General features: G+C 39.9%; 1 protein-coding gene across 2 annotated transcripts; it reads right to left on the reverse strand.

Moving 5' to 3' along the window:
* Positions 1–824: 824 nt before the first annotated feature.
* On the reverse strand, positions 825–17492 carry ca5a (carbonic anhydrase Va). Of its 2 annotated transcripts, none has more exons than XM_031734214.2 (7): positions 17014–17492; positions 12375–12572; positions 11341–11459; positions 7818–7913; positions 7592–7654; positions 5702–5860; positions 825–4555 (listed from the first exon to the last, which is right to left on the reverse strand). In XM_031734214.2, the coding sequence occupies exons 1-7, from the start codon at positions 17153–17155 to the stop codon at positions 4385–4387; spliced, it is 948 nt and encodes a 315-aa protein (XP_031590074.1). In that variant the 5' UTR covers positions 17156–17492; the 3' UTR covers positions 825–4384. The 2 variants fall into 2 exon arrangements, with proteins under 2 accessions (XP_031590074.1, XP_031590075.1); XM_031734215.2 differs by lacking the exon at positions 17014–17492 and adding an exon at positions 12741–12968.
* Positions 17493–18757: the final 1265 nt, after the last annotated feature.

Below are 18757 nucleotides of genomic sequence, written 5' to 3' on the forward strand. Positions count from 1 at the left end.
AAATCACTTTTCTCCTTTTGGTTTTGATCAGTTGACAAGTTGTGAAATACATATAAGAATCAGATCAAAGTCTTTGTGTTTTTGTGAGTTTATTTGGTCTCATTCTTGTCAATCTTGTTTCATTGCTGTTTCAATAGGTGATTTTCATGGTTCTTCATTTTTATTCTTAGTTTTTTTTCTATTAGGGTTTTACCTTAAGACACTAATTAGCTGTGACAACAAGTCTGTTAACCACTACATCATCCATAAGCTTTAGAATTTCAACAGTGAGCCAAATATCTGGTAGTTAGTGTTGCATATTGGACCAATAAAATCGAAACTGGACCCCAAACTTCACTTGTCAGATATAGCCATTAAAAATTAGAACCAACACTACAAACACTGTGTGGATGAGCGATGGGGTCTAGCAGAGTTTCCAGCTACAGCTACTTGTCAACTAAAGCAACCGTGCTCCTAATTCTAAGTCTCAAAAAATTAAAGTAGTTTATTAAAATTTAAAAAAAAAAAAGGCCCAAACCTTGTGCAGTTATTTATTTATTTATTGTTTGGATCATGCTGTAAACATGCCCGTATCAGTGCTGAAGTTTGTTTTGTTGGAAGCGACTCATTTATGGAGTCATTCTCAAGTGGCTATTGGAGGAACTGCACTTTTTGAACTTTTGCAATTCAGCTGAATTTCATTTATACTGCACGGGAGATTGCTGCTTGTGAACGTCCTGTGACTTTGACAGGCTGTTTAGTATGCAGCTGACTTAAAGAAAAATAATTGAAATCATAAAATAAAATTTAAAAAAATAATAATAATACAAAGGTAGCACAGGAAGCATTTTTACATCACACGATACTTTATTATTTTACCTCATTTATTAACATCAGTCTATCTACAATCATGTTTCCATGCCCATGTTGCCACCTGAGGATCAGGAGGGTCTTCCAACATGCACTGCTGGATGGCCTAGCAGGGCCCCGCAGGGCAGGAATGTGGGCTACACACTCAACAAATAAACAGCTAAAATATGCACTGCATACAGTGTACACATCAGACACCTGCTAAAACATCACAGTGAGCTACAGAAGACTAGGAAAGATGAAGTAAAGGTGCAAAATATTTTTGTACAGCGGGACCTGTAGTATCTCTATGATTAGAAAAGCAGGCAATGATATGGATAAAAACACAAAAAGAGGAAGACTTTATATTCTATTAGATTTAACTGATGCAAAAATACATAAAATTTTTAGCAGTCAATCAAGAAAAGCACCAAAAACAGATTTCTAGTGCCTCAAACTTTGATAGAACAATCCATTTAAATAATCAGTCTGCACTGACTGAGCATGTGCATTGTAATATGTTAATATTGCAATTGCAATTTTTTAAAAAAGGCATAAGAAAGTAACAACATGAGTAAAAAGCCATGAAAAACCAAGGCAGATGATGGTGCACAATTCAAATACATCAATAAAATACAGCTGTACACGATGAAGGCAGCACTGGGTCCCTTGTCTCCCATGTTAGTACAATACACTGAACAAAGAAGAAGAAAAAACTCCAAGCACACCACCTCATCAAATTCCACTTCAACTTCACGCTAAAATCTTTTCTGTCTTCTGCGGGCCCCTCACTGTTTATCTAGCCAGTCTGCAGCCGTCACAACAATTAACATCACCCAGTGCACATCGTATCTTTTCAATACACGTCCACTGAAGTCCAGTCGCTGTGCAGCTTCGTGCTCTGCCTCGACTGGGGGGCCAACAGAGGACCGCTGGGGAGATGGAGCGGGGCGTTAAAGCCTCACGTGAACCTCGGTGCCAGGAGGAGGGCAAGTTTGGATAGTTGCATTGTTACAGAGGGATCATTAAGACAACCATGACCTCTCACCCCACTTCAGTGCAACTGTATGCCATTGGAGAAAACCTTTGCACACAGATGACGTTAGAAGTGGCCAGATATGGTGCGATGTTCCAGTTTGCAGGGCAGTGTTTGCAGTCCTAAAATAAGACCAATCTCAGAGCCAGACAAGTCTCTGCATGCGTGTCTCCTTCTATCGTTCCATCAGTACCCTCCTCTCTCAACTTTACCTCAAACTTCCTTTTAGCTTTCTAACATTGCTGCACAGTCCAATTTCATGCACTGCAGCTGCTGGACATGAGCCAAAGCATGACAACTGCCAAACCTTTCTAGATGATGTAATATTGCATTAAAATCGTTCCCGATTTCCAAACCTTTGTGTCCCTACACTGGATCTGCATATCATTTCAATTTATTCTAGTTTACATCTTTAAAGGGAAACTGCTATGCTTTTGCTCATATTCTGTCATATAATTATGCTAAAATCATGAATCCTCATATTCAGTTTTAAATGGTGCACTGGGAGACAAAAAACAGGTTTATCGCTGCTCTAAATGGCAGATATTTTTGCATAATAGGTCCCCTCTGGATAGGTTACAGGTAAAACTCAAATAGTGGAATCCTGGTATATAAAAATAAAAACATGCTGCAACATTAGAGGTAATTTATCCTCCTGTGACCTGCCCAAGTACATCCTGCAAAAGGTCTTTAGCTTTAAAATATCAATAACAATAATAATAATAATAATAATAATGATAATGTAGATCGGGCATTCTACATTACATTTTATGCTAAATATAACTGTAACTTAAAACCCCTTCCAATCCAAAAACAGCAGACTGATTTGTTCTGTCACATTAGTGCGATTAATCTTCTGTTAAAACACAACAACTGCACCACAGAGACTAATAAAGACAGCAGCTTCCTCCCAATTACAACTCGATTCATTCAGATTACCAGACAGGTGTACTATGAAGCAAGTTCAACATAGTCAGGCTTTCTTTGTGTTAGCTGGCTCAACAAAGCCTCAAACTCTGGTTAACCCAGCCTGCTGGCCTGCTTTATTCAGAGGTCAATAAAACAAACAGTGATGTTGCCAATAAGTCATAAGCTCAATGCTGAAGAAAACCTTTAATTCTGGGATTTTATATGCAAATACATATTTAGGTTACCATGACAGCTGCAACTTTAAAGCTTTTACATGTGCGTGCAGGTCTGATGCTGCCACATAGTGTAATGAAAGAGAGATCAGTGGAAATCAGTTTAGTTTTTGGCCAAGGCAAAATTAGCTGAGCTGACAACTGACTCTGCTGCAGACCAGGTTATGAGTTCGCCATAAGCAGGTATAGAGAGCAAAGAGAGCTTCCTTTGTAACACTGAAAACTAACTCCTTGTTTCATAGTACACCTGTCTGGGAGATAAGAGGGGAGCATCACAGTAAATATCAGCTGAGCCCCCACCATTTCTGAGAGTGACCACCAAACACTGTACCCGAGCTATAGCTGGGGGGATGAGATACTTTCCATCCTGTGAGGGGTAAGGGTGAAGCTGCCAAAAGCAGTGAGCCACGCAGAGAACATTTAAAGGCACGGTGGTTATAGTGTCTAATGGAGATCACTGTAAGCCAGAGTAAAGGAAGAGAACTGGGTGCACCAATGTGACACAGGTACACGCACTCTGGGTCAGTCAGGATGTATGTATGTGCTATAGTAACCAGGCATGATTGTGCGTATCAGCAACACAGGTTCTGTGCAGAAGAACCAAAGCTTAGAGTCACTTTTAAGACTCTTTAAATTATAGGATGTCCGAATCAAACAAAGATGTATAAAGTATAATATACAAGTATCTCTTTGTATCAGGAGACGACACTAAAGGTTTAAAATGTGTAGATGGAAAAAAACTAAAAACAAAAACACAAAACAGTAAATCCTACAACTTTAAGAATAAACTCTCTAAGTGGTAAAACATTGATGATTTTAGATATGTTGAGTATTTTACTGGGCAGGCACATTCCCCCTGACGGTTTGGTAAAATCTCCAGGGCATTGTGTTGTAAACTTACAGCAGCTCCTGCCTCCTTATAAGGATAAAAACATCACAGCAAGGAGATCAGAGCACTCTCTGCTGTAGCTGTGACCATGAAGTTTGTACCTGCAGCTCGGTGTGACTCCCTACACACAGCTGTAGCTACAAACTTTACATACAGTAACTGAAAAGACTGTAAATACAGAATAAATACCATTCTTATTAACATTATTTTTTCCCCACAGCAAGCATCCCTTATTGGCTTTTGGTCTGCAACAGTCAAACCAAATTGTAAAAGAAAATAAAAACCGCAACCAATCAGAAACAGGTGCCTACCCACCCCCACCCCCCCAGCCCCACACACGTTGTGCTACACTCTAAAAACCTGCTTCCAGCATCAGATGTTGATGAGCAACAACATGTTCTGACAGCATGAAGAAAGGAAAACAACAGAAGTGTGGACAGTGGTCACTGTGTGAGTTACTCTAAGAGAAGACGAAAGGGTCTAGCAGCATCAGTGGTTGTGCTTGTCGCCTTCAGCGGATGGCGCCTCCTTCAGGAAGGGACTGAAGGAGGAGCGGACGGCGCGTCCCCGGAGAGGCTGCTGCACACGGAAGTTGTTCACCATGCTCTTCTGCATATCTTCCTCGGCTGAGGTGAAAAGAAGGCTCCGGAAGACAGCCAACTATAGGGCGAGAGAGTCAGAGGTAGACAGCAGAGATTTATATCAAACTTCTTCAAAGGATAATCACTTTAGCTTCTGGGCAATTTCAACAAACTGCAAATCCTGATGCTGAAATGTTGCTGTGCTGGTTTTTATGGGTGTGGATGCAAATAAACACACCTTCACATAAACCTCAACTGTCATTGGAAACTACTACTGAAAGTTACCTTGAAAGAACAGTTGTTGCCAAAACACAACAGCACATCTCCAGAGGTTGGTGTGCAACTCAACTTAAAGTTGCACCAGTGATTCGTGCCCACCATGGGTGAGCATTAACTCTCATATAGCCATTCTCCACTAGTACTTGCTCGGGTCAGCTTGACTTATCTTAGTTTTCAGGGTTTCCCATTAGGTGGTACGTACTTTTTTTAGTACCTGCTCAGCTGGGATTCCAATCGATCTGAGGTGATCCGAAAATGTGACGTCAAGAGACTGCATGCCACCGATTGGCTAGTCAGTGGCATCATGAATCATTACAGCATCTCACTCACAAAAATCAAAAACGCCTTTTTTTTTCTTTTTTTTTTTTTTAACCTGGCAACGAGGGAAACAGCTACACAAAAAACACTACTTTGGTAGCAGGTATGCCATTGCCTCAACGTCCTCCACTGTTGTGGTGTTAGTGTCGCATACAAATGACTTCACAGGTCTTTTGCCCACAAGGTTGTTATAACAACCTCAGGCACATTAGGTCATACTCTATTGTAATGCCAAACATCCCAAACTGAGCCATGTTGAGTTGGCTGAGTCGGTACTAGTGGAAAAGGGTTAATAGTAGTCATGGCTAGCTAGTTAGCAACCAGTTCCACACATTTGGAACAGTGCTTATCCTCTATTTTTATCCCCACCCACTCAAACATGTTTTAATACAGTGTTCATTTACGTTTCTGCACTTATTTGTCTGTATTTGGTCTTAGGATGGACCACATCCTAACATGTTAAACCTTTTAACATCTTAGGATTTTAACAGAGGAAGAAGGATTGAAAAAAGGAAACAGACACCAACAATCACACTGCACATGAAAAATCGACCCACTGTTAAAAAGTCTAGCTTTAATAACATTCTTTACTTTTTTGTGGTCTAACTCTTAAAAACATCGTACTCACCTGGTCATGGCTGACTTCTATGTGCTGTTTCATAATGATCCAGGTAACAGACTCTGTCAGAGGAGGCGTGGTCAGAGAGCCATGGTACGTCCAGTAGTCATCTGTGTTGGTGGGTAACAGACAGCCAGGGTCGAACCGGTTAAACTCTACTACACTGTCCTGCAGAAGACCAAAGAAACAAATATTCAGTTAAAGCTTGTGGACTCTACTGGAGTAGCTTTGCATGATTCACACTTCAAATTGATCTTTAGTTCTGCCTGAAACAAGCCGTTTTAGCTCCTGTCCCTGTGAGTCAACATTTTTCTGGGTACATCTCAGATTCACAGCTTCCACTCAAAGCCATGTTGATATGAGCATCCGCAAGTGTAACAGTACACGTATATGACAAAAAATACACAACAGCAGATCTGTGGAAAATTGTAAAATATTTAAAATTGTTACACATTATATACTATATATATATTTATAATGTTATTCCTCTACCCCCCCCCTTTTTGCACATGTCGAGGATCGTGTCAGGATACATTTCACTGTGTGTTATACTTGTATAACTATGCATGTGACAAATAAAGAACCTTGAACCTTGAACCTTGAACACTGATTATAATACAAATATGCTTTTCTTTACTCCAGCTTCATTTCACAGTCAGATAAGTGATGATTCTAAATTGGTCATACATGTGAATGTGTGTGTGAAATGTTGTCTGTCTCTCCGTCTTAACTCTGTGACAGACTGATATCTTTCTGGCGTGTACCCTGTTCTCTAACCCTGTGACAGCTGGGATCAGTTCACTGACAGACTGATAAGTCAAAATATCTAATAAGTACCTCCACTTATCTTAACACTGCAACCATCAAGCTATCCATTATCCACTTTAAAATTTGTTTAATATGTGTTACACAACATCTGTTATCTAGCAAACACTTCTTATTATATTGTTGAACAAACATTGATATCAGACCTTATTAGTGATAGGCTGTGAAGTAGCAGCGATACAAAACAAGAGGAAAATACAATCTCCAATGAGTCACCTTCAAAAACTACAAACACAACTGTGAAAATATAATCACATCTCAGGACAGATCTATAATGACAGATTAACACGTTAAAATCAAGGGAAACACTATATCACACCACCACCATGAGCAGCTTGAACTGTTAACACGCATTGTGGCCCACGGATTTGTCTCATTATCACCAAATTCTGACAATCTGATGTGGGAGCAGAAATCATGATCTGTCAGGACAGTATGTCCTCCTTTCAAAATGAAAACTGTCTAGGTGTGGCAAATGTGTGCCCAATGTAGTCTTGGTTTCCTGTTCTAAGTTAACAGAGTACAGAGTGCTGATGCAACCTCCCACTTTCACATGCCATCCTCTACAGCTTTCCAACCACAGAACTGTAGCTTATTGAGGGTTTGTAATTTTCTGCCCCACTCTCTGAACTAGAATGTTGTTCATGGAAAAAAAGCAGACCAGAAAAAGCATCTCACTAATAATCAATAATTTCTGCATCAATAATCAATCCAAGGTTAAAAGCACTAAGCTCTTGTGTTTCCTCCCTGTTGATTCCTGCATGCGTTCTTTTCATATAGCGAGTTGCTTACATACACTACATTTATTAATGCACAGCTAGTGCAATTTACCTCATCTTCAGGTCCTTAGATGCAGTGAATACACAGCTACTGATTCGGTTTGACTTGGTGAAAAAAAAAATTGAAATTCTCCGTGTGAATGAAGCCTGAACCACTAGAGGGCACCACCTCCCTATAAACTGACAGCTACAGAATTGTTGGTCTGTGATGCTCTTTGTCAAAGGTAAATACACTTTCTCATTAAAGCAGAGAAAAAACACAACAGGTATACGCACATGTGTGTGTGTGACTAACCTTGTGTCTGATTGCAGGCAGAGCGTCCACCAGTTTCTGCAGCCCCTCGTGTCTCTTTCCCACCTATGCAAAGATTAGACCTTAATCTGGATTATCGTCACAGCACAAATCAGCTGGACGGCTGTTACCATTCTCTCACATAAACACACTGCTGAACACAAATCAAAAGTAGACTAAAACATTTTGGTAATTAGTTTAAGGATTTGAAAGACAGTATGTGATGTACCTTCAGAAAAACTCCGATGACCGCCAGCCCGTTATCCTCCATCACTGCCTCCTCAAACAGACTGTACTTGTCAGAGTTCCAGTGGACCAAGTGGAGCTAAAGCGGCACACAAAGCAAAGACATCATGAGTTTGTCTGTATGTGACCCAAACTGTAACAACTATAATCTCTTTGTCTGTTTTCCTGTTAAATCCTTCCTGCCTTCTTATATTTTCATTTGACCTAGTGCAAAATGTACAGCTTTATTAATTGTATTAAAATATGACACAAAAGATCCCATGAAGCTGTGGCTCATAACTGCAACTTGATACACACACACACACACACACACACACACACACACACACACACACACACACACACACCTGTGACGTATACATATTCCCAACACACACACACACACACACACACACACACACACACACACACACACACACTGGAGCTTCTTACATAAGCGTGCTTGAATGTAATGGAACTACATGAAAATAGATGTCCTATACACAGGAAAAATGTACGAGTCTGTAAACTCAGCTGCTGACAGACAAACACAAACTTCATGTTTGAGTCTGACTTTAGTGATATAAAAAGAATTAGAGAAACACAGCTGGATGAAAGAACAACAGCTGTATGCCTTAAACAGTGTAACGAGTTTTGCACAATGCTTAAACATTTGAAGAACAAACAATTCAAACAGGGTACATGAGTACATATAAAAGGACCGCAAACTAAGGCAATATTTGCGCTGTTTCAACAGCACACTGTTGTTTTTTCCATTACTCCTTCTCTCTGTTAACCCCTAAAGGACTAAAAACTGACTTATACTGAAGGAGGCACATGTAAGATTACAATAGTAAGCATAAAATACCTACATGACTAATCTCAGTTTTAGCTATGGGCAGCTGGAATTGTTACAAATATGTTTTTTTAATACTTCTCCGTTAAATCTACGTTCTAGTTACATCGTAAGCACAAAACCCTCTGAAAACCTGCAATGTGGCCTACCCTAACCCAACGCGCACCTCCCCTGGAAATATAACGACACATCCTGCAGCTATCGTGACGGGCCTCTGCAGTACTGTCAGTGTCTCTGATGCATTTGCAGTTACGTTTTTAACAGTTGTTCAATCAACAAAAAAAATCATAATAATTATCACCTCAATATAAGGACAAACAAATGTCAGGTAGTTGTGGGAACTATTGATGTCAGGAAACATATGAAGCAGAAACACCTGTGGGACAAATATATTCGTCTCTAAAAGTTAAAAATAAAATAAACTGAGCACAACAAAGACTGAGGACCCAGGAGGGGAATGAAGTCCCAGGTTTAAATTTGTTTCCCCCATGGGTAGCACCACATAACACAGAAACATGAGCACAAGATAACGGACAACATGTAAAAGTAGATTACGTCGTAGGCATGAATCTCCCAAAGTTTTATTGCAGAAGTTTAAATGAGCTGTTACACTGTCCACATTTTAACAGGTGTCAGAGGTACAGACCCACAGAGGTCAGGCAAAGAGGACTCAGGTGTGCAGACAACTGCTAACTCAGAGCATGACAATAGAAAAAATAAATAAATGTAAATTTAGACCCAAGAAAAACCTGCAAGGGTTAAGTTGAAAATTGTTATTTCACTCGGGGAAAAAATGTCAGAGACTTCATCTCAGTCGCATCTTTTCTTATTGGCCACATGCCACTGTGAGGAGGCTTGTTACTCTCTGTGTGTGTGTGTGTGTGTGTGTGTGTGTGTGTGTGTGTGTGTGTGTGTGTGTGTGTGTGTGTTGTATTAGCGATTAAACATGTGTGTTATGGAGTTTAGCTTTAGTTATAACATTCTTGTGTACTACACTTAGAGGAATGCACTGAATAAGCAGCCTACAACCTGAAAATAAACTGTACCCCTAATGAGCAATTCCACTTTTCTGTGGGAAATCTACATCATAACTTACGACTCCCCCCATACCATCAGAGATGGAGGCTTTGGAACTAAGCACTGATAACAGGCAGGATAGTCCTTCTCCTCTTTAGAAACAAATTTTCCAAAAACAATTTCATAATTTGATTTGTCTGATCAAAGGACAGTTTTCCTCTTTGCCTCAGTCCATTTTAAATGAGATTTGTTCCAAACAAGACAAGCATTTCCAGATCATGCTCATATATGGCTTCTTCTTTGCACGATAGAGCTTTAACCTGTGGATAACAAGGAATCTGAAAATTGTACATTTTCTCAGTTCAAACACATGATATATTGTTCTATTGTGAATAAAGTAGGGGTTTATAAGATTTTAAAATCCCTCTATTCTGTTTTTACATTTTAAAGAGCATCCCAACCTTTTTGGAATTGGGGTTGTAATATTACTTGAGTTGAGGCAAGCATCAATACAATAGTAGGTACAGTGAGGGGTTATGTAAAGATCCAGTGATGCAGAAAGTTATTGCAAATGACTGACAGCGAATTACCCTCCCCCTCCCCTCTCTCTCAATTACCTGCTTCTTAAGTAACATCTATGTGAGTTTCCATTCAGCGGCTCGTTAAACAATAACATACAGTGTGCAGTGCTTCTGCACTTAGCATGCTACATTAATCCAGCAACTGCAAGGTCAGGGCATTTTAAGCGTCAACAGAGTGTGTGCATAGGGGAACACTGCTGTTACAGGTATGAACACACTCATGTACTTGGTGGTGTTTTTATCTCAGGTGATGCTAATTTTGTGGCTTTTGTTAAAAAAAATAAAATAAAATAAAATCTTGTAAATCCAAAATCTGTAAAAAAAAAAAAACAATCTTATTAAAAAGCATCTAACATCTCAATTCACTGCACTGATGCTGAAGTCCATTCAGTTGGTCACTAATAGATGTACAACACACTATTAATAAGAGAGAACTAAAACAGTGCCTTTCAGGCTGACGTTTTAATGGTAAAGAAGTGGAATAATCTGCACTGGCTCAGTCACTTCCCCGATGTCAACCAGATGGAGCTGAACATCACTAAAAGCACAAAGACCCACAAACAACCACTGAAAGCAGCCACAGTGAAGGTTAGCAAAACACCAATAAGGAGGAAAGCCAGTCTTTAGTGACGTCCATGAAAAATAGGCACTTCTGTTATTGTTGTGCGAGTTTATCCTATTAAATTTAAAGCCCAGAAAATAAGGAACTGTGCATAAAAATAGCTGCATTTTGACATATTGTTATTATTGCATATAAATATTATTGTTCAACTGCTTAAATTAAAACCTTAGAGTTTCCAGGTGAGCCTGTCTTAGTTGTGTAACTGCAACTTGTATATGGTCAGCATAAATTACAAATCCCACAACACTAATCCTGTGCATACTTTCCAGTTTAAAGTAATATATAAATGTTACGAGCTCTTACATTGACCAGAGACATATTCAAACAACATTAGTGGAAATTAGTGCACATCAGAAGGGGACTTGGTGAAAATGATGGCTGTGAACATTTATGTGACCCCATGTTTTCCATGTGTTTGTGTTGGTGTATGGAGGTGGTAGCACTGCTGTACCTCAGCGGGGAACAGCTTCTTGTCCACAGTGTGCTCAGAGCCCCAGGCGTTGGTCTCACCCCAGTGGAAGTGGAACTGGCAAAGCCTAAATTTGTCTTCCAGGGGGCCTCCTTGTAGCGCTGCAACCAGAAAGTTCAAGGACATGAAAATCAGTGCATCAAACACGGATTCGTCCAGAGGAAATAGCTCATGTTTCAGGGAATTTTTAATTACTTGTTTCCTCCTTCAAAGGGTGGAAATTATCAGACAAAGACTGACTGTTCAGGAACAGGTTGTTCAGGGAGTAAATCTGACCTCAAACATCCAGGAAACATTAAAGTGAGAACGAGGCTATGAAAGAATAACTTTTTTATTGTCCTCACACTATCTGCGCACTGATAAGGCCTCTCTTTCTCCATATACAGCAGCATAAAGGTTTCTGTTGTCAAAAAAATAAAGGCTAAAGTTCTTCACAAAGTGAAGTTTATAAACCTGTTATTGTTCTCGCAGACTAAGCTTTAAAGCTTTTAATACAAAGACTGGCAGCATGTGACACCCTATAAAGTGTGTTGTTGTAATTTCACCAAAACATGATTTATATTTAGAACCTTAATGGGTAGTAAAGTTAGTGTTTTGGCGCACCCCAGTAATTATGCCAAAATGACACTTTAAGGACAGGGTACGTTCCACTTTTAAGGGTCAGCACAAACATACAAGTCACATGACAGCCCACATGGCACCTTTAAGTGCAGTATTGCTTACTGGATTTTCCTACATACAGAGTGCTCTTTAAGGGGGAGTGGAGGAAAGATAATCCCCTTGTGTAGACCAAAACATGCATTCCTACAGCTGAGATTTCCCTTAAATTCTTTCTGATTTTAATGGAAGCTACAGACCTGCTGCCATCTGAGCAGGCAAAAAAGAGGAACTTACATGGTACAAACTGTAATCTTACTTTCTAGGTTTCTAGGGAGTAATTACCTGAAGAACTTAATGTGTACTGTTCAGAGTATTTTAACTAAATATATACATGCAGATTACAAAAGAGTACTTACTGGACTTGTCTGTAGTGTCATCGTACTCGACCAGAAAGGAGTAACCGTTGTTCCAGATTTGTTGGCAAGTATGCGGGTCGTATTTGGTAACCAGAGGCTTCAGCTTTGAATCAAAGATGCTCTTTCGTACGACAATATCAATTGGAGACTGACGATCCCCTCCTGGTACCGCGAGGGGTCCCTGCCACATGGGATGCACTGAAGGAGATGAGATGAGAAGAAGAAGGAGGAAGAGGAAAATGTAAAAAACAAAAAAAACAAAACACAAGTTAGTGATATTAAAGATTATCGTTTTCCAGTCAGACTTAAAAATTCTTGACAAAGGGAACAGCAGAAAAGATTACCCAAAAAAAACATTAAACCTACTTTTCATGTTGCACTCCGCTGCTTCCTGCATTTTTGTAAAATCCATTATTTTTTTTAAAAATATTAAAAATGCTTCATAAAAAGAAGATTCAAATGGTGACAGTATTAGAAAGACAGGTACAATCCTTCTTCCCCGAGCTCTTAAAAGGAACTGACTGAAAAGTCAGCAAGTAAGCAATCTTACTTCCTTTTAGTCCACTTACTTTTTTTTTCCCTAAAGGAAATTACTAAATAAGAGAGAAGTGGGCCGGCTGTACAGAAAGTGACACGCGGAATGTCTTGGCACGCCCTCAGCTCGCCTCCACAGCAGGAGAACCTGACCAGGACCTCTGGCCAGTCAAACTGCACGCTCAGTCCAACATCTGTCAACAGACCTGACTTCTAATTACTCAAAGCTCTGCTTATTTTCTCTGCCTCCCTATTTATGTGTTATGCCTTTGCCATTGAAATACATCCAAAACTATTTAAAAAAATCTTTTCCTTAGAAGAAGAAAAGCACACACACAGTTTAAAAGACTATTTCACTCTTTTATCTGAACCCAGATCAACAAGAAAAAGAACATGCGCAGTTCATAGGGCACAAAGGCACTTCAGTCTTTTGTTTTCCGTATCATTCATTCTCTCCGGAGCCTAAGGTTTCTGCTGAGAGCCAAGCTCAACAGGTCCGACTGGGACATGACCTTCATCTTCATCGGATTTCAGCGGCTCCTCTTAGGAGAGTTGGCTGCCTGTCTCAGTTATTGCATGGACAATAACTGCTTCCAAAGCCATGCAAGCTCACACACTGCAATTATCAAGTTTATTGTTTATTTGGCCTTGAATCCATAAAAGGGACTCATTTCAGGAGCATATCACAAATCATTTATCCTAATTTAAATCGGGGTGGAGGTACCGAGCAATTGCTCGAGTTTTCCTGGCACAGAACAAGATGTTTATATCTTGCCTTGCAGACATCAGCGAATCTGCCAAGCTCGCATTTCATTTCCTGTAGATGCATCACAATAAAAGCTTCACAAATGCAGAAAAAAAAAAAAAGTCATACCATCCAATATGCAAGACTGGTAACTGTGATATGATAGTGTTGCTCCACATCCTGGACACAGGGACCTGAACCTTTTCAAAGACTTTCACAACAGTCTTGAGTAACCAGCCTAATAACATGTTCTGAGCCAATTAGTGTATTGCACCTCACTGGGGGACCATCACAGCTGAGCTCCAGTAACTCCTGCTACTAAACAGAAGAGTGCGCTCTGAGGCGTTCTTCTTAATTAGCAAATAATCTCTGATATAAGCGAGCTCGTGAAAATAATAGAGAATAATAATCTGAATGTTTTTAACAGGTTCTGGCAAATTAAACTTACAATTAAGGAATTAAAAAAGAATTAGAAATGAATGATTTGAGTAATATGTTACATAAATACTCCTCGCCGACTAAATGATTACTATGTATAATGGTTCTGAAAGAGGGAATGGTTTCAGCAAAAACAGTAAGAAAATACTGTTTTCTCTGTATACTCCAAAGACCTAAGTAACTCCAAACCTCTGCAGAGAAAACTTTGTGCCCTGAGCTGAGGCTTGCAGGTAGAATCTCTTTATGTTCAAGGTTGAGGTCTGGACTGAGCAAACCATCTGAACCCACTGAGGTGAAATTTTTACCCGACAGGCACTACTGAGGGAACAGAGTGCACCATTGTTCTGAAGCTGGCAAGATATCAGTATGCCTCCCTGCTACTTTTGTTAAGAGTATACAAAGAGTGAATGTGCCTTTACACAGAAAAGTACACAGATATCAAACTGAAGACCAAGCAACTAGCAAAAACGAAGAAATAAAAAAAATCCCACTTCAAAAAAACCCAAAGTCTTTTCTTAATGGTTTGTACAGACGCAGGAGGACACAACAAGCTGGTTAAAGTTAAATATAAACTCTAGTTTATTACAATGGTTGAACATAAAAGCTTTGCTGGAACGGACAGTTTTTCTACTCCCAAACAGCCAACTACTCATTTAAGTCTGACCAACAACATTATTTTTCTTCCAATAAGGAAAGAGCTGAGACCGATTTATTTTTATTTTAGGAACAAAAGACTCCACTTCAAGAGACTCGGCAGATAACCACAGCTTTCCACAAAAAAAACAAAACAAAAAAAAAAACCACACAAAATAATTGTGTAAAACAAACAAAATAAGTAAAAGTGTAGCACACCTGGCACATTTTTTAATATACATCCTTGAGCTTCAGCTGGACTTCAGTCAAAATTATAGTAAAAACTTTACCTTTTAAGATTTTTTTCCCTTTGACTATTTTTAAAGCTACTAGGCTGCTGTAGAACTATCACTTTTTAATACTTTCCCAGCTTTTGTGTGTGTGTGTGGGGGGGGGGGATCATCATGGCCTTGCAATATTGGTCCATTTGATTGACCTTTATTATTATTATTATTATCATTATCATTATCATCATTATTATTATTATGTATTTATTTTCAGTTGTTATAGACGGGACAGACATGACTGGGGAAATGAAGGAAGGAAGGAAGGAAGGAGGGAAGGAAGGAAGGAAGGAAGACAGAGGGGAACAGGGGAAGAGGGACAGTGAGAAAGGGCACTTAAAAAAAAAAAAAAATCACCTGGTTCACCTGTTGAGAGAAGAAAAAACAGAAGAGAAAACAAGCAAAAAGGAGAACAACATAATAAACACAACACTATCGCAATAATCTAGCTAACAGTAAATAACAGCAGCCAGCTGCGCCAGAGGGGACCGAGCCCCAGGTCCAGGGGCCAGAGGCCTGAGGGCCCCCCCGAACTGGCCCAACCGAGCCACGGGCACCAGGCCCCGCCAAGCAGCCACCGGGAGTGAGCCGGTACAGGTGACCTGAGCACCCAGCCCTGGACACCAAGAACCACCAACGCACCGACATCTGAGGGCATCAGCCACCGGCAGGGAGTGTGGTGAGGGGACATAGGCCTCCATACCTTGGAGGGCCTCGGACTTACCCAGGTTTAAAGTAGGTATATCTATTAATCCAAAATAATTCATATTCCTGTTCGTATTTTGATACATTTTTTCAAAGAAATTTTTGAGATGTCAAATTTAATTTTGCACAATCAAATAAGAAAAGGTGGCATACGGCTGTGAGAAGTACAGTCACGTGAATTTGATATATTTAATACTTTTAAGTATTTTGACAAATTTAAAAATAAATCATGTTCATATCCTCTCTTAGTAAATCCCCAGAAAACCTTTTATTTGTGACTATAGCACAGGTCACCTACTAACTATAAAAAGTAAGACAGCAGAAATAAATAACAAAAAGGAGAAATATATACAAAACAGAAAATAGAGTGGAGGCTGCGAATCAGGCCAACATCAGAAATTCCAATAAACACTCCTAAACGTTGTAGAAAGCCTACCCAGAAGAGTTTAAGCTGCTATAGCTTCCAAGGGTGGGCTGTCATCATATTAAACCTTATGAATTAATAATGAGATGTCATTCAAGTTTATATGCATGTTAAGGCAATCAAGCAATTACTTTTGCTTACTGCATTTTTAAATGTTGACTCTTGTACTTGGCTGGAGACAGCAAACAAGGCAATATTGACATTACCAGGGCGTGTTAAGGAAATTATTAAAACTGCTCAGACAAGCCTGGGTGGTTTAAAAAGTCTGTGGTCTCATGAAAATAAAAGGTGGTGACTCATTAGTTGTGTAACATGCGAATGTTGCATGTCACACATCTGCCAGGAGCACAAGTACATACTGTAATGTAACACGTGACATTTTTTAGATTTTTATGAGCTCTCAATAGGGATATGCATAGTGGAAATGGCGATGAAGGCGAAATTTCTTTTGTATGTAATGAAGTGCATACAAGTAGAAGGTATATAGGCCAAAGGGCGTCAAAGGACCCCGGTGTTGGGCACACCGATCAGCGGTAATCAATAGGTGTTTGGAAAACCTGGAGTCTGAACACTGCGGAGTCACCAGAGAGGCGACTGATCGAAATCCAGGGATGATCAAAGTCCAGCTCCAGGTTTGCACAGCTCCCCGCGGTGCTGGGGCATGAAAACAAAAGTGACCAACAAACGGTGCTGTGTGTGAGCCGCAATGAATGAAACAAGCCGACCACTGCCGAGCTGACACACACACACACACACACACACACACTGTGAGTGCTGCAGAGATCATCTGTGTGACAATGAGCAGCTGACCGCCGGCTAGCAGGCAGGATGCCCAGCTAACGTTACCACACATGCCTTATAAATAAAAGTACTCACTCTGAGACAGCACATATTTGCTTGAGCACGCAGTCAGGTTACATCCTCTGACAGGCGTTATCCGGTGACTCCTGGCTTGTCTGGCGAGCTGTCGGTGAATCTGTGAACCCAGAGGTCTAACCAGAGCCGAGAAAGTCACCATTTTAACCGAGTTAATGTTACCTGCTTCCCCGCAAACAGTTACGAGTCGAGCCGTTAGCTTTTAAACTCTCCTAAAGTTAGCTAGCCTGCTGAAAACAATATATCGGCTGGCTTCCCTCCTCCTCCTCTCGTGCCCTCCTACCGTTTTTCTGAAGGCGGGGAAAACAACACACACTCAAACTGTGACCGCAGAAAGCAAACAACACTCTATTAGGCTTTACAGTGAAGCAATAGCGCCAGAACAACACGATTAAACACACTTGTTCTCGGCGCACACCTTCGATAACCGATAACAGGGTCGTCGTTTGCGCCTGAGAGGTTGGCTGGGGAGGGGGTGTAGAGCGGACCAATCAGCGACGTCCTTTGATGGGCGTTAACGTGCACGATGACGTCGAGAGGAAGTACAGCCCCCTTTGATTAAATAACATTTCCCACGTGAGGAAATTTTTCTGGGATAAAATTACTTATATCTTTGAGCTTCCCTTTGAAAATGTATTGTTTTGGTTTCTTAAGATTCAGCGCTTGGAAAAGTGTAATTTTTTTCAGCCTCGCGACGTTTTAAAGTTTTGTATCTACAAAACAATTCAATATAATTCACTTTCTTTCTTACTACTATTATATTTATCAAGTCTTAGAGTTTCAGTACGACAAACCTTCATCAGATAGTTGTTTGATGAAGTTTTATATTTAAAAAAAATGTAATTTAAATGTAAAAAACCGAACAAACTATACATCAAGTCTATATTAACAACAGCAAACAACAAAGAAGCTCTTTGAATTTTTAAGTTGTGCTGGGTTTTTTTTTGTTTGTTTGTTTGTTTTTTTACTGTTTTGTATGGTGGCTTGTTTCTGACACCAGTTGTAAAAAAAAAAATAAATGTTTCTTTTGCCATCCATAAGATAAATTTTTGTGTTATTATTTTAACATTTGGATTTGAAATCTAAGATTTTGAGTTATTATCCAAAATTTTGAGTGGTTATTTCAACATTTCAAGATAATAACCTAGTGTTCTGACTCCTTTGGGGGAATATGTTCAAACCTGGCACAAACATTCATGAGGTGGGAGTCAAGTCAAAGGTCACTGACCAAACATGATTTAGGTCATTACTTGAGGATTAATGCACCAGTTATGAAAAAACATTTAATGCATGATTAATGGAATAAAATGAAGTGATGAAGTTTTACTTCTAAAAGGTCAAAGATCAAGTGTGGGCAGACAGTTTTCCGCATGTAAATTTTAATACTAACGGGGGAAGCTACTGTGTTTGCACCTCCATGAGGCTTACAAGGACCTTTTGTGCCACCACCTCAGTGACTGCGACTGTATGATTGCATTCATTGTTTATGCACACAAACCCCAGTTAAAATGCACCACACCACTCAGCACGAACATCAGAGTGCGCCTGAATGGTGTTGTTTTGAGCTTTCCTTGCAACAACAGAGTGGGACATTTTTAGGGATGCTTTCATGAACCTGGAGGAGTATACAGACTGTGACTGGGGATTAAGGATGTCCTCTCACTGACATCATACAGAGCCAAGAGTGGAAAAAGATGTCTGAAACTGAGCATTTAGAGCAGTGTAAGGACTGAGCTTTCAGCTC

Source organism: Oreochromis aureus, linkage group 7 (assembly GCF_013358895.1).
Source record: "Oreochromis aureus strain Israel breed Guangdong linkage group 7, ZZ_aureus, whole genome shotgun sequence".
In the NCBI taxonomy this organism is placed as follows: Eukaryota; Metazoa; Chordata; class Actinopteri; order Cichliformes; family Cichlidae; genus Oreochromis; species Oreochromis aureus.